At 56.6% G+C, this 13962-nt stretch overlaps 5 protein-coding genes across 5 annotated transcripts; 4 read left to right on the top strand and 1 right to left on the bottom strand.

Moving 5' to 3' along the window:
- Nucleotides 1-2854: 2854 nt before the first annotated feature.
- Nucleotides 2855-3942, top strand: IWZ02DRAFT_313155 (uncharacterized protein). Its single transcript, XM_066764091.1, has 2 exons — nucleotides 2855-3148; nucleotides 3204-3942. The coding sequence occupies exons 1-2, from the start codon at nucleotides 2947-2949 to the stop codon at nucleotides 3893-3895; spliced, it is 894 nt and encodes a 297-aa protein (XP_066621220.1). The 5' UTR covers nucleotides 2855-2946; the 3' UTR covers nucleotides 3896-3942.
- Nucleotides 3943-4806: 864 nt separating this feature from the next.
- IWZ02DRAFT_522265 (glycosyl transferase) lies at nucleotides 4807-8243 on the top strand (the record flags this gene model as incomplete). The annotated part of the gene is made up of 7 exons (XM_066770828.1): nucleotides 4807-4979; nucleotides 5107-5259; nucleotides 5314-5417; nucleotides 5477-5554; nucleotides 5609-5906; nucleotides 5960-6033; nucleotides 6087-8243. 7 exons carry the CDS (start codon nucleotides 4807-4809, stop codon nucleotides 7949-7951), a joined length of 2745 nt encoding a protein of 914 aa, XP_066621219.1. The 3' UTR covers nucleotides 7952-8243.
- Nucleotides 8244-8431: 188 nt separating this feature from the next.
- Nucleotides 8432-8884, bottom strand: IWZ02DRAFT_434582 (uncharacterized protein; the record flags this gene model as incomplete). The annotated part of the gene is made up of 1 exon (XM_066766376.1): nucleotides 8432-8884. The coding sequence occupies one exon, from the start codon at nucleotides 8882-8884 to the stop codon at nucleotides 8432-8434; it is 453 nt and encodes a 150-aa protein (XP_066621218.1).
- Nucleotides 8885-9686: 802 nt separating this feature from the next.
- IWZ02DRAFT_456024 (Thiolase, N-terminal domain-containing protein) lies at nucleotides 9687-11491 on the top strand. The gene is made up of 3 exons (XM_066767827.1): nucleotides 9687-10090; nucleotides 10150-10330; nucleotides 10384-11491. The coding sequence occupies exons 1-3, from the start codon at nucleotides 10023-10025 to the stop codon at nucleotides 11386-11388; spliced, it is 1254 nt and encodes a 417-aa protein (XP_066621217.1). The 5' UTR covers nucleotides 9687-10022; the 3' UTR covers nucleotides 11389-11491.
- IWZ02DRAFT_456020 (uncharacterized protein) lies at nucleotides 11492-13122 on the top strand. The gene is made up of 2 exons (XM_066767826.1): nucleotides 11492-11736; nucleotides 11896-13122. Exons 1-2 carry the CDS (start codon nucleotides 11715-11717, stop codon nucleotides 13011-13013), a joined length of 1140 nt encoding a protein of 379 aa, XP_066621216.1. The 5' UTR covers nucleotides 11492-11714; the 3' UTR covers nucleotides 13014-13122.
- The last annotated feature ends 840 nt before the right edge of the window (nucleotides 13123-13962 follow it).

Genomic DNA, 13962 nt, shown 5'->3' with positions numbered 1-13962 from the left:
CCATCCATCCGCGAGCAAACGGCCACCATGCGTCGCCTAGGCTACCTACCTTGTCAACCACGGCCAGACAAAGCACGTCGATCTTCCAAGAAGAACGGAAGCTTGGCATCCAACGACGTGTGTGGCAGGTTAAGAGGCGAAGAAGCAACGGCTATGTGGCTGACGGGCGTCTGGCACGCACGGGAAGGAAAGAAAGAAGAGTCTTTTCACGGCCACCATCTCGTTGCGAACCCGGATATTTGAGTTTTAGATCACTGCTAGCGTTGGCACGAGGAGAGTTTGGCTCGTCGGGTTTGCGTGCTGGGTCAGGCAAGGCGCAAAACGTGCCGCTAGGCATGGCTAGGCCAGGCTAAGGGGAGGGGGGAGGGGTGGGAAGGTGGTGTATGGGATGGTTTGAAGGGTGGAAATTTGAGTGCGGGGTGGCGGGATTGGGAGGAGGCGCTGGGCCCGTGATTGGTGCGGAGCCATGTTCGAGGACGGCGGAAGAAAGGCGAAGGTTACGGCTGTGCGGGAACGTCCGTCCGTGGTCGATGGCAGAGGTGGTGCGCAGGGAGCGGAGCGGCGCACTACATAGGTAGGTCCTCGGTCCTCTGCTTGCGTGATGATGTATTATTGGCTGGGCAACGTTGGCCTCGCGGAGCAATGGAGCCTGTCAAGGGCTGCAGCAATGTGACATTTTGCTCGTCGCTTGATGACAATCGTCGGATCTAAATCCGCAGAGGTCCTCACGATCTCACCATCTCGTCCGGGTGGAAATGACAGAGATGGAGCTAGCGTGACGGCATCTGGCCTTGACCAGCTTCAGTTAGCAACGGCGGCAAAGCGGAATCCAAGGCACTTCCGAATGCGGCAGTTTTGTGTATAGAGGGGCGCGTGCGCGAGTCGGAAGACGCAAAGGAGAAAATGGTCGCGAAGGCTTGACATGTCATGTCAGCACTAGCAGAGACTGCAGTCATGGCGTTGCGGAGGACCCCTGGCGTGTGGTAGCGTGCGAGTCCCTGATCTTGACATCAAAGGAATAGGCATTCAGGTAAGCGAAAGAGAAGCGCCAGTGAGACTGGCAAGGACAGACGACGCAGGGAGGCGCAAATATTGGTCTCGTTTCGACAAATAATGTTGCCGGGGAGAGTACGAAGCAGCGCTCGAGGCTTGTCCGGGTCGCATGCAGCCCAGACAGCGCTAAGCACTCGTGGATCTGAAGAAGTCTATTGCATACAAGTTATTGACGAGATGGAAAAGATCAATAGCATCGTACATATGCAGTCATGCCCTCATTCGTCCCAAGATACCTTGCCGGTCGAAGAATCACGTGTCGGGAACGACACGACTCCGGGGCCCGGAGCAGCAACTTTGAAGCTCAGGCACAAGCGACATCATACCACCAGAGAAGGACGAGATCCACATTGCCCGCGAGTTTGGTCGAGGGACGTCACGGCTAATTATTAGGCACGGATGGAGGGAGGGGCCGTTGTTAAGCCGGCGCGATCCGGGGGCGAGCGAGGGAGAAAAGTCGCACCAACCAGTACATAGGGCCACTTTAGGGAAGACGGCCGACAGCGGCGAGGGGGCGCTGAAGCGGGGCGAGGATGGGATATTTGGGGGCAAATCAGAGGCAATTGCTCGAGCGAAAGGAAAGAAAAAAAAAAATTAAAAAAAATTCGGTGCGGTATAGCAACGAAAATGAAGGGCTCGGGGGATTCGGTCGGGAGCAGGAGGTCGCGTGTGCTTGTGTCGTGTGGCTGAGCGGTGGATGATGGTGCCTGAAAGTATTCAGAAATAGTTTCGGAACAAAACGCACACGCCCACAACGAGCGCCAATCGACATCAAAACAGTCGTCGGGGATTCCGTAGGGCAGAGACTTCGGAATCGGCAACGACGAGGAGCAGAAGCCCGTGTTTGGCGCCTCTCTTATTCAATATTCGTATCCCGCGACTGAGATACGGGGTGACGAGGTGTTGGACCGACATTGAGCCTGGCTGGCGCAGGGCAGTTCGGCACAGAGACGATGACTTGGACTTTTGGACTTTTACGCGTGTGTGGCTGGGTGGTAGGCTGCGCTGGAGATGGACTACCGGAGCGTCTGTGTCTCTGGGACCGGAAGTCGTTGTCGGCTAAGCCAAAGGGAGGGAGGGAGACAGAGTTTGGTGGCTCTTGTCCGGGCTCCTTGGCGAGGGTGCACACGGTCCGCGAGAGGTTCATGCTCGAGCTCGAGCTTAGGCACACTCGCAGCGCAGCCCAGCAAGATGCAGCAGCATGGCGTCGCTGACGATTATTTTGATGTAGCTGCCGGTGAGGACGGCGTGAGACGTAGGGTCACGGTCAGGCTACCCGCCGAACAGCGTGACCCAAGGACGTCTCATTGACTGCAGGCCAAGCAGAGGAACAAGAGGTCAAGATACTGGGGAGGGGGGAGGGGGCTGGCGGGCGATGAAACACCGGGCGTGCGGTCACTGTGGTAGAGTCGAGTCGGGTCGGATCAATGTTGACACGTCCGTCGGGCCGTACCGTTTGTGTGTGTATTTGGTGTTTTTTGTAATACTCTATTCTCTATCGAAATGGACGAGGTTGGAAGAAGGTGTCGTCTGCCGTGCACACTTCTTTGGAAGCTTCGGCTGCAGATTGCGAGAGGGCGCTCGAGATGCTGGCTCGGATCAGGTCAGTAGTGGGCAGCCTGTGATCGCGAACGGCTAGTCGGGCGGCAGGAGCCATGCGCTGGCTTTTCCACTCCAGTGTGCCTCTGCCTCTGCCTCTGCCTCTGCTCTGCCCTGCCCTGCCCTGCCCTCTAGGGGCTCCGCTCCTCCTTGACCTCTTCCTCTTTTGAACCACCAAGCCCAGCTACATATAGGGCCAACGCCCCCCATGGCTTGCCTGTACCCACCCCCAACCCCCCGGCTCCGCTCCCACTCCAACTCGATTTTTCTTGCAATCCTCGCCATCGATCCAACATGCAAAGCCCACCATCGTCCGAGGGCACTGGCTCCCGCAGAGCCTCGATCGACTCGGTCGACATTGACGCCTACCTCGACTATGCCAATTACGAGCCGCTCTCCAACATGCCCACGCCCCCGCAACCCGCACCAGCAAGCCCCTCTGCTGCTCAACTGGCCAGAAGCCCGTTGCGGCCAAATGACGACTTGAGAGGTATGTGTGTGTGTGCCTGTCCTCCGCTGGATGGGACCCGAGACTAACATCAACCAAACAGCTTGCGCCGCCTACCTCGCTAAGCTCACCCCTTCCAATGCTTCGAACCGCAGGCCGTCGACGACGACCATTACCGCCTACCTCGAGCGCACCCACCTGCCTCTCGAGGTGCTGGGCCTGGCAGCCTGCATCCTCGACGCTCTGAGCATGCGCTTCGCCAAAAGGTGGCGCGAGGCCCTGGTGTCCGCCTCGGGCCCGGATGCTGCATCTTTGCCCGTTCCCGCCGCCTCTCTGCCGTCCCCTCCCGCTTCCCCAGTCCCCGTGACGACGGGCCCGTTCCTGGGTGCTGCCGTTGCCTCGTCCGCCGAGCCCGAGCTGCTGGTCCTGGCTGCACTCGCGCTTGCCGCCTCGTATCTCGACGACTCGCACGTCTCGCTAAGACACTGGGCCCACCACGTCTCCAACTGCGTCTTCACCGCTCGCCAAATGTCGGCCACCCAGCGCTGCCTCCTCGCCGACCTGGACTACGACTTGCACTCCTTCACCCCCGAGTTTGTCCAGGATTCGATTCACGACATGCTGCGCGCCGGTGTGCTCATGGCCAAAAAGGCTGCAGCGTCTGCCCCTGTGGCTGAGAAGACCAGGCCAGCTCCGCTGCAGCTTGGCGGCGGTTCGGCGAGGTGGTGCAATGGCATCACGACACCGGAGCCCAGCCCCTCAGTATCCATGACGGGGGCACAGCTCGTGGCGTGACGCTCAAACCGTGTCAAACTTTTTTTCCTTCGTTGTTTATCCTCTCTCATGGCGCTCGGGACAAACCGATGCTGGCGTTTTGGTCACGGCGAACTCAAGAGATACCCCCAATTTTGTAGCTGCTCGCTTTCGCGGGCAGCATTTCGGTCATGTCAAATCTCGGGAGGCAATCGGTTCGGTACGGGCGGAAGAAAAGCATCTTGTATTTCGGAGGAAGCACGGGAGCGTACGAGTGGCATGTTTGATACAGCTGACGGCAGGCGGACGGGGCTGGCTGCATGCGTGATATAGTCGAATGTCAAGCACGATTACCCCAAGGATGCATGCCCCTGTCGACGTTGACGAGGCCTGCTGCCACTGACGACCAAAAAAGCATGGCGGCACGAGGCGGGCGGTGGAGAGGCCAAGCAGCACAGTGCTTCAAGTCTGTGTCTGCTTGATGATAGACTTTTGATCACCGATTGTGGGCGCGACGCGGGACAGGCGGGCAACATGTACTGGGGGCACACTGTATCACGATCACATCAGGCGAGAAAACTGGGAATCGAGTGGGGAGGGGGGAGGATTACGACGTGAGGTCACAGAGCGCAGCCGGTTGCAGATTCGACTGGCGAGTTACTTCGTCCCCGGCCGCTCCTGGAGCTTCCCCGCAACGCACCGCAAGCACCGGCCCCACGGCGAGCCTGGCACTAGCTCTTCCCAGCGCAGAGCTCCAAGGTGCGCACCTCTCTGGCCTGCCTGCTGCTGCTGCTGCTGCTGCTGTATGCACGCCGTTCTCGTCCCCCCTCCCTCCTTTTAAGCCCTCAGGCGCCTGTCTTTCTCAACCCCCCTTCTGCAAATCCCCAATCCCCCCCCCCCCCCCCCCCCCCAACCCCCGTTTCAATAGTCGTTTCCTCTCTCTCACTCCAGCCATGTCTACCGGAACTCGCGAGCGGAGGCCTTCGACGGGGGCCCCGCTCTCGGATCTACAGGGCCCCGTTGGCCCCGGCTTCAGCAGACCCAAACACAAGAGGACCGTCACTGGATTCGGCCCATCCGAGATCAAGGCCGTCGAGGCCGCTATTCCTGAGCCCGCTAGAAAGGCGTATGTCCAAATCTCCCGCCTCGTTGACCATCATTGACTGACATTGATCCGCAGCTGGACCAAGTTTGTAGGTGCCCCCGCGACCCGCCCACTCCCTGCACGTCATGTCTAATCACCGCTGCCGCAGACTCCAAAGCCCTTTGAGACACAAGAGGAATTCGAGGTATCTTCTGACTGCCCATCACCTTGGCCATGTCGCCACGCTGACTATTTCCGAGAGGGAAACCATTCGCCACATCGAAACCACCCTCGCTCGCTCCCTCTACAACTGCGATGACTTGTGAGAAGCGCCACTCCAAATCCTTGTCGTTCCCCGCTCACCATTCCACTCCAGCGCCACCTATGCCGGCACCTCCCTGGCCTTCAGGGACCGTCTCATTATCGATTGGAACAAGACGCAGCAGGAGCAGACGTTTGCCGATCAGAAGCGCGTCTACTGTGAGAATCCCGGCCACGCCCCGAGAGTGAGGCAGGGCTGAAGGCTGATTTTCGCGCAGATCTCTCCCTTGAGTTCCTGATGGGCCGCGCCCTTGACAATGCTATGCTCAATGTTGGAAAGAAGGACGTTGCCAAGCGTAAGGACAATCGCCATTTCCGATGCTGATCCCGGCTGACCCGATTTTTGACAGAGGGACTCGACGAGTTGGGTTTCCGTATCGAGGATGTGATCGGCCAGGAGCACGACGCCGCGCTGGGTAACGGCGGGCTTGGTCGCCTGGCTGCTTGCTTTCTCGATAGCATGGCCTCGCTCAATTTCCCCGCCTGGGGTTACGGCCTTCGCTACCGATACGGTATCTTCAAGCAGGAGATTGTCGATGGTTACCAGGTCGAGGTTCCAGATTACTGGCTGGACTTCAATCCCTGGGAATTCGCCAGGCACGACGTCACTGTCGACATCCAGTTCCATGGTCACGTCCGCAAGTATCAGTAAGTCATGGATTTTGTCTCGAGTGTCACGCCATTGTCTGACGGCCATCTAGGGATGACAATGGCAAGCAAGTCGCCGTTTGGGAGGGCGGAGAGATCGTCCAGGCCGTTGCGTACGACGTGCCAAGTAAGACAATCTTTTCTTCGTTTGTGTGGCTGCATTGCGCTTACACTTCACAGTCCCTGGTTACAGCACCCCCACCACAAATAACTTGCGCCTATGGGGCAGCAAGGCCGCAAGTGGTGAATTTGATTTCCAAAAGTTCAACTCGGGAGAATATGAAAGCTCCGTTGCCGACCAACAGAGAGCAGAGACCATCTCGGCTGTGCTGTACCCCAACGACAACTTGGATCGTGGCAAGGAGCTCCGCCTGAAGCAACAGTACTTTTGGTGCGCCGCGTCGCTGTATGACATCGTTCGCCGCTTCAAAAAGACAAAGAGGGCGTGGAAGGATTTCCCGTCCCAGGTGGCCATTCAGCTCAATGACACACATCCTACCCTGGCCATCCCCGAGTTGCAGCGCATCCTCGTGGACATTGAAGGCTTGGACTGGGACGATGCTTGGAACATTGTAACCAAGACTTTTGGTTATACCAACCACACGGTGCTTCCCGAGGCGCTGGAGAAGTGGTCCGTTCCGCTCATGCAATACCTTCTGCCCCGCCACCTCCAAATCATCTATGACATCAACCTGCAATTTCTGCAGTATGTCGAGCGAAACTTCCCCAAGGACCGCGACATGTTGCGTCGGGTTTCCATCGTCGAGGAATCTCAACCTCAGATGGTCCGCATGGCCTATCTTGCCGTGATCGGGTCTCACAAGGTCAATGGTGTCGCCGAGTTGCACTCTGATCTTATCAAGACCACCATTTTCAAAGACTTTGTGGCCATTTATGGACCGGACAAATTCACCAACGTCACCAACGGAATTACGCCTCGCCGATGGCTGCACCAGGCAAACCCTCGTCTTTCAGAGCTCATTGCATCCAAGCTCGGTGGCCACGAGTTCTTGAAGGACCTGACACTGTTGCACAAGCTTGAGGCATTCGTAGACGATGCAGACTTCCGCAAGGAATTCCAGGAGATTAAGTACGCTAACAAGGTCCGCCTGGCCAAGCACATCAAGAACACAACCGGCGTCAGTGTCAACCCGTCATCGCTGTTTGACGTTCAAGTCAAGCGTATCCACGAGTACAAGCGCCAGCAGCTCAACATTTTTGGTGTAATTCATCGCTACCTGCAAATCAAGAAGATGAAGCCTGAGGAAAAGAAGAAGCTCCAGCCTCGCGTCTCCATCTTTGGGGGCAAGGCGGCTCCGGGGTACTGGATGGCCAAGACCGTCATCCACTTGATTTGCGAAGTCGGCCGCGTTGTCAATGCCGACCCTGACGTCGGCGATCTTCTCAAGGTGATTTTCATTGAGGACTACAACGTCAGCAAGGCCGAAATCATCACGCCCGCGTCCGACATTAGCGAGCACATCTCAACTGCCGGCACCGAAGCTAGCGGCACCAGCAACATGAAATTTGTTCTCAATGGCGGTCTCATCATTGGCACCTGTGATGGAGCAAACGTAAGTCCTTACCACTTCCCCTTTGGAACATTGATTGACATTCTTCAGATTGAAATCACCCGCGAAGTTGGGGAGAACAACATTTTCCTCTTTGGCAACTTGGCCGAAGATGTTGAGGACTTGCGGCACGCCCACGTCTACGGATCGTACAAGCTCGACCCTGACCTTGCTGCCGTCTTCGATGCCATCAAGTCTGGCATGTTTGGCGACGCTGGTGCTTTTGGGCATCTTGTTGGCTCCATCATGGACCACGGAGACTACTACTTGGTTTCGGACGACTTCAACAGCTATATCAAGACGCACGAGCTGATTGACGAGGCGTACAAGAACCAAGACGAGTGGCTGACCAAGGCCATTACGAGCGTCGCGCGCATGGGCTTCTTCTCGTCTGATCGGTGCATCGACGAGTACGCCGAAGCCATTTGGAACGTTGAGCCGCTTGTGCCCAAGCAGAATGGGACCGACCACTGATGAAAGAGGGAGAAAAAAATTTTGGAAAAAAAAAAAAAAAAAGGTAGAGACCGATTTCCCATGGCGCATTGTCAGAAGATAGGAAAGTGAAGATGCAAGGCATCGAGTCTCAACTACCGTAAAGGACAGGCTATGTGCATGATGGAGGGGCACGATTACGACTAGATGAGCTTAAATGAATTCGGGGTTTCTTGTTTCATTGCCGTGTTGCCAATGCTCTTTAGTGATTCTATGCGCGCCATAGACGAGGTGAAGTAGGGAATGTCATTGCCAACCCGCGTAATAATCTGCCGTCTCTGTGAAACCTGACCCAGAAAATGATTGCAGTGATAAGCTTGTCGTGTTTTGGTGATCCCGAACTAAAAGAATTACCAATCATTTGTGCAATGTACCCTCATCTTCAGACATATCTCATGGTATCATCACGCCAAAAGTTGATGCAATATGCACGCCAAACCCGCATCTGTCTTGGCCCCCTTATCAAGCCCACTTGGTGGAATCTCTGGAAAACTCCCCCCTGGCGCGAATCCTACGGCCATAGACAAAAAACAAGTAGGGTATCGGAATCAAAGCAACAGCGCAAAAGCCAAAGATGCTAACGCCCCTGCGGGTAGGCCAGTTGATGGGGTTGTATGGGTCATCTGGGCCGTCAAAGTCGACAATGACGTCTGGTGCTGTCTTGGTGTGGCCGAGAGGATGATTGAAAGGCGGGACTGGCTTTCGAGAACGGACGGTGGACAGTACGGATTGGGCCTGAGACTGGACGCGGTCTATTGAGCGGTGTCGTGCTGGGGGTGCTTGTTGTGCGGTTTCGGCCTTTTCGAGCTCAGTTGACATGCCGGGGACGGTGTGTGGGTCATGGCTGCTGTGAGTCGAAGCATCGGAAATGGTGTTCGAGGACGAGGTGGTGCTCGCGTCATGGGATCCGGCCATGACTGTGGTAGTTATGGCACAGGAAGGAAAGGCATAGAGGAGGAGAGGCGAGGAGTGGCAGCAGCAGCAACAACAACAACAATAGGGGAATGCGACATTATGAAGTGGAAATAGCACGGAAAACGTGGGGAGAGGAGCGTCATGTAGCCAGTCAGATTGGTATCCGTAGAGGACTGCTATGGCGTTGTGCCTCATCATCATCGCCGATATGCAGTGGACAGAGCGTGCCGGTTGCCGAGTCCAGGACCAACCGCAAGGCGTCTAGTCAGTCGTCGCTGTCAACTCTCAGCTGTGCAAAGGTGCTTTCAAAAGGAGTTTTATCACTGTTGCAAAGCTGAGAGCGCACAAGACTCGCGAGAACAGAAACCAAAGTCGACAGCGATCACAGAGCGAGTTCGCTCGGCTTGGAGCCAGCGTGCCATGGTGCTGTTCTGTTCCTCAGAAGACTCAAGGCAAAATTCCTGCAGCAATCGACCAAAGCGGTGGCTTGTCTCGGCCAACGGCCGACATCGGAGCAGGCTCAAGAGAGATAAAGAGAAGAAGCGGGCACGGTGGGTGTAGAAAGAATCGAGACATGCTCTAGGGAGCAGTCGTCCGCCACTATGGCTGCACAGCTGTGCATGTCTCATTTCTTTCTTTACCCACTGTGCGGGGGAAAGTGGGAGAAACGCACGACTGGAAGGACAGCTCTGACTAGATGACGAAGGGAAAACTTAATGCAGGAAGGTCGGATACAGACGCATAAAGGAGGCAAGACGACAAGAGTGATGGTGTTGAGTGATGGTCAGAAGTCTGTTTTGAGCCTCCAGCCGCCGCGCCCTCCAGTCTTCAGCCTGCCGTGCGCGGGGCCCCAGATGGCGAGCACAGACAGACAGACAGACAGACAGGCTGTCAGAATCCATCCTTCTCCACCTCCTACATCCAAAAGCGTCCGTCTCCTTGGCAGATGATGGCAAAGATTAGCCTGGACATGAAGCTCTGCCGCGTCAATCCTGTCGAGCCGGCTGCCCCGAGGTCGATCAGCTTGCAGCCCTCCGCAGCCTCGGCCCAGAGCGAACCCTTCCGTTAAATCAACCTCCGCCGTCCCCGCAGACGAAATCAGCAGCTTCTCCACTCCACATTCCAACATTCATTCAAAATGGCCGCCGAACGATTGAAGAGCATCGTCTCTCACATGACCCCCAGCCGCAGCGGGCTGTCGCAAATGTGAGTCGCTCTCTGCTCTGCTCTGCTCTGCTCCTTTCTGACGTCGGAGCTTGTTTTAGAACGCAGAAAAACCCCGATGACATTGTCATCACCCTCGCCATCCGGACGCCCCTGTGCAAGGGCAGGAAGGGCGGTCTCAAGGACACGCCCGTCGATGGCATTATGTTCAAGATGCTTGAGCAGGTCAAGGCCAAGATGAAGATTGACCCGCAATTGGTCGAGGACATTTGCGTTGGAAATGTACGTGTTAGGAGACCAAATGCATGCACAAAGGCTGACGGGTTGCGCGCCAGGTCAGCGACGGAAAGGCAGCCTACTACGTCCGCGCCGCCATGCTGGGCGCCGGATTCCCCAACACCACATCCGGATATTCGACCAACCGCTTCTGCAGCTCCGGTCTCAAGGCAGTTCAGGAAATTGCCAACCAAATCTCCAATGGCAACATCGACGTTGGTATCGCCATGGGAGCCGAATCCATGTCGGCGGGTGGCGATCAGCTGGAGAGGCCCTTCTTCGACGAGATTCTCAAGGAACAAGAAGCCCAGGACGCTATGCAACCCATGGGACAGACGTCGGAAAATGTTGGCAAGGACTTCAACATTTCGAGGGAGGAGCAGGACCGGTACGCGGCCGAGTCGTACCGCCGGGCCGAGGTGGCTCAGAAGGCTGGCTTGTTCGACGAGGAAATTTCGCCCATCACTGTCCGGGTCAAGGACCCAAAGACGGGCGAGGAGAAGAAGGTGACGCTCTCCAAGGACGAGGGCCCTCGCTACGGCACGACTTATGAGTCGCTGTCCAAGATCAAGCCGGCCTTTTTGCCCCACGGCGACCGAAGCCACGCAGGCAACTCGTCTCAAGTGACGGACGGAGCTGCCGCAGTGCTGCTCATGAAGCGCTCGCGGGCTGAGGAGCTTGGTCAACCCATCCTGGCCAAGTATGTGTCTTCCACTGTTGCAGGTCTGGCGCCGCGCATCATGGGAATTGGTCCTACCATTGCCATCCCCAAATTGTTGGGCAAGCTCAACATTACGCTCGATGACGTGGATGTGATTGAAATCAACGAGGCGTTTGCTTCAATGGCTGTCTACTGCCAGCGGACGCTCAAGATCCCGCACGAGAAGATGAACCCGAGGGGTGGAGCGATTGCGTTGGGTCACCCGCTGGGATGCACTGGCACAAGGCAGATTGTCACTGGACTGAGCGAGTGCAGGCGGCAAAAGAAGAAGATCTTGTTGACGAGTATGTGTATTGGTACGGGCATGGGTATGGCTGGATTGTTTGTGAATGAGCAGCTGTAAGGGATATGGAAGGTTTGGGTACAGGATGTAAATTGAATGAATCCGTGTCAATGTTGGTACAACCAAAGTGGATACATACACCGAGCGACATGGACTTGCCCGCCCCGCAATGTTGGTGGGGGACGGGAGTGAGCCAGGCACCGCCACAGGCTGGACCTACCTGGGGAAGCTTGACTTCAGGCCGTTGGCCTCTGACCCGTCCTCACCTCACCTCACCTCGCCTCGTTCACCTCCAGGCTGCTTGCTGCTTTTCTTTCACTCTGCCTCTTCCCATTCCCTCTCATCTGCTCTCACTTTGCCATCCGTTTCTCCTCGACTGCGCCGACATGACTGCTCCAGCGGTCAAGGGTAAGCCGCATCTCGCCACTTGCTCTGCACCACCTCATTCCTGACACCGCCACCACCTCCGATCACTTCTTATTGTCGCACCCTCCACCTTCCACCTGCCTCGCTGCCTGTTTTTCCTGCGTCCGCTCCTCATGCCTCCCAATCTGACCATCAAGCCAGGCGCCATCATCGCAGTGTCCGTCGCCGTCGCTGCCGGCATCGCCATATATCAGAGTCCCCAAGTCCAACGTTGGCTCGACGAACGACGACGCAAGATTGCCTTTCACAAGCTTGGTGACGAAATCAACCCTCCTGCGCGCCAGTACCGAGCTCCCGGCGAGACTGAGGAACAGTGGACGAAGCGTCAAGACACCATCCGCCAGAGGAGAAATGAGCTGATCAAGCGTGCCCGCGAGGAAGGCGTCGCTGTGGATCTTGACGAGCTCGCCAAAATCAGCGAAACTTACGACGAGAAGAGACCAGCCACGAGAGGCTCGACCTTTGACGATTTGGTCCACAAAGATGGCACGCTCCGCGAGTCAGGCTCCGCAAGCGTCAACGAGAAGGCCATGACCACTGCCACCGACAACGCTGCTTCGGAAAACTTGAGACTCCGTGGCCAGGGCGCTCGAGGCTTCATCAGCGGCGCTTCATATGCCCAGCCGTTTGGTGACGAAGAGGCTTCCATCCTGTTCGACCGCGACCTCATCGGCGTCGAGGAGAACTCGGTTGATGGTGACGACAACGAGGAAGCCGTGACCCCTCACGACTTCATCATGGATTCGCGCGAGACCACCGCAACTGTCGAGGCCCAGCCGGCTTCCTCGTTGCCCCAACTCATCGACGTCTCCGAGCCTGTCCACGCCGATGGTTCCGAGACCACCGGTGAAGCCACTACCGAATCCTACTACTCGTCCGCTTCGCATGCCGCCGGCCCCACCATCCAAGAGTCCCCCGCCCTCTCTGTCATCGACGGCAGCGACTTTGACGACGACCACATGGCGCACAGCACCGGCACCTTGACCCCGACCGAGGACAACTTTTCCACGGATGCGTCACTTGTCGGTCGCGGCGCCGACGACATTGCCGTCCTGTCTTCGCTCCACAACGGCTCAACTGGCACTGCCGAGGCCAACTCGAATCCGTTTAGCTCCCAGGCCGAGTTGTCTGAGACAGGCTTCTCAGACGCACGCAGCGAGGCTAGCTACTCGGACCTTGGCGGTGCAGCCACCCCTTCCAGCTGGAGCGACGTCGGAAGCGACGTCGGCAGCGAGTACGGCAGCCATGCTGGCAACTGAGTCAACGCATCGCTCTATCGTATCTCTTTGATTTCTGTTTCCTCTGGCGCACTGAAGGGAGGATCAAGTACTGTCTTTTGGAGGTTTTTTTTTTTTTTTTTTGGGGGGGGGGGGGGGGGGGGGGTCTTGGAGTTTGGCGGCGGCGGCGGGAGGATTCGGTCCCGCTTGTCCATAAATTTCCTTTTGGCTCTTAGGTCGGTCATGTCCATCCTGTATTTCTCTTTCCCTCCTCTCTCACGCCTTTCTAGATAGTTGCCTCGCTCTTCCTCCCGCATCGCTCTGGTCCAGGGCTAGAAGGGCGAATGCTCATGTGTACAGCAAAAGGCCGCCGCCGATGCGCGCTCGTCCTCTGGATCATCGCCGCCTGGGAAATGTGACGGCTCCTGGAATAGACATGTCGTTCCTAACTTTTACAAACAAACGTCCCGGTCTGCTTGGAAGTGACATGTCAGTCGTTATAAGAGAAGAACCTCGCAGGATGATAGATTGTGTGTGGTGAGGGCTGTGAAATCTAACAGCAAAGTGTGGATGAACAGGTCTTGTTGACATTCAGAGTGAGGTGGTCAAAATGTCTGCGCGCATAGCACGCGAGTGTGCCAATTACCGGTGTATGTCAAGGATCGTCCTCGTTTTTAACCTACACAGGGGTTACGAGTCCACCTATGTGCCGAAAATGAGGCTGGCTGTTGGTCAACGCCTATCAGCGGGGAATTTCGGACAAAAGGACTACGAAAAACACGACCGTTTCACATGGCTGTGAACTGCTTTCACGGAGAAGTCTTTGTTGCTGGAAATAGCGTCATGGACGGCAGAGCTGAGCATTGATTCTTGCCAACGGACTACCTATATAGGTATTTTGCTGCTCGTGCTGGACGCCAAACACCGCTTCGAGCATGCCACTGCAGCAATCAAATCAAATCCGTCTTGCGCCCTGCCTGATGCACATGTT

Source organism: Phyllosticta citriasiana, assembly GCF_038021145.1.
Source record: "Phyllosticta citriasiana strain CBS 120426 chromosome Unknown IWZ02scaffold_9, whole genome shotgun sequence".
In the NCBI taxonomy this organism is placed as follows: Eukaryota; Fungi; Ascomycota; class Dothideomycetes; order Botryosphaeriales; family Phyllostictaceae; genus Phyllosticta; species Phyllosticta citriasiana.
This window is presented reverse-complemented; position numbering and strand designations above follow the sequence as displayed.

Coding starts and splice junctions, on each gene's coding strand:
- IWZ02DRAFT_313155 (XM_066764091.1), top strand. CDS start 2,947: ATGCAAAGCCCACCATCGTCCGAGGGCACTGGCTCCCGCAGAGCCTCG. Junction 3,149..3,203: donor TGACGACTTGAGAGGTATGT/GTGTGTGTGCCT, acceptor TCAACCAAACAG/CTTGCGCCGCCTACCTCGCT.
- IWZ02DRAFT_456024 (XM_066767827.1), top strand. CDS start 10,023: ATGGCCGCCGAACGATTGAAGAGCATCGTCTCTCACATGACCCCCAGC. Junction 10,091..10,149: donor CGCAGCGGGCTGTCGCAAAT/GTGAGTCGCTCT, acceptor AGCTTGTTTTAG/AACGCAGAAAAACCCCGATG. Junction 10,331..10,383: donor AGGACATTTGCGTTGGAAAT/GTACGTGTTAGG, acceptor GTTGCGCGCCAG/GTCAGCGACGGAAAGGCAGC.
- IWZ02DRAFT_456020 (XM_066767826.1), top strand. CDS start 11,715: ATGACTGCTCCAGCGGTCAAGG. Junction 11,737..11,895: donor GACTGCTCCAGCGGTCAAGG/GTAAGCCGCATC, acceptor CCATCAAGCCAG/GCGCCATCATCGCAGTGTCC.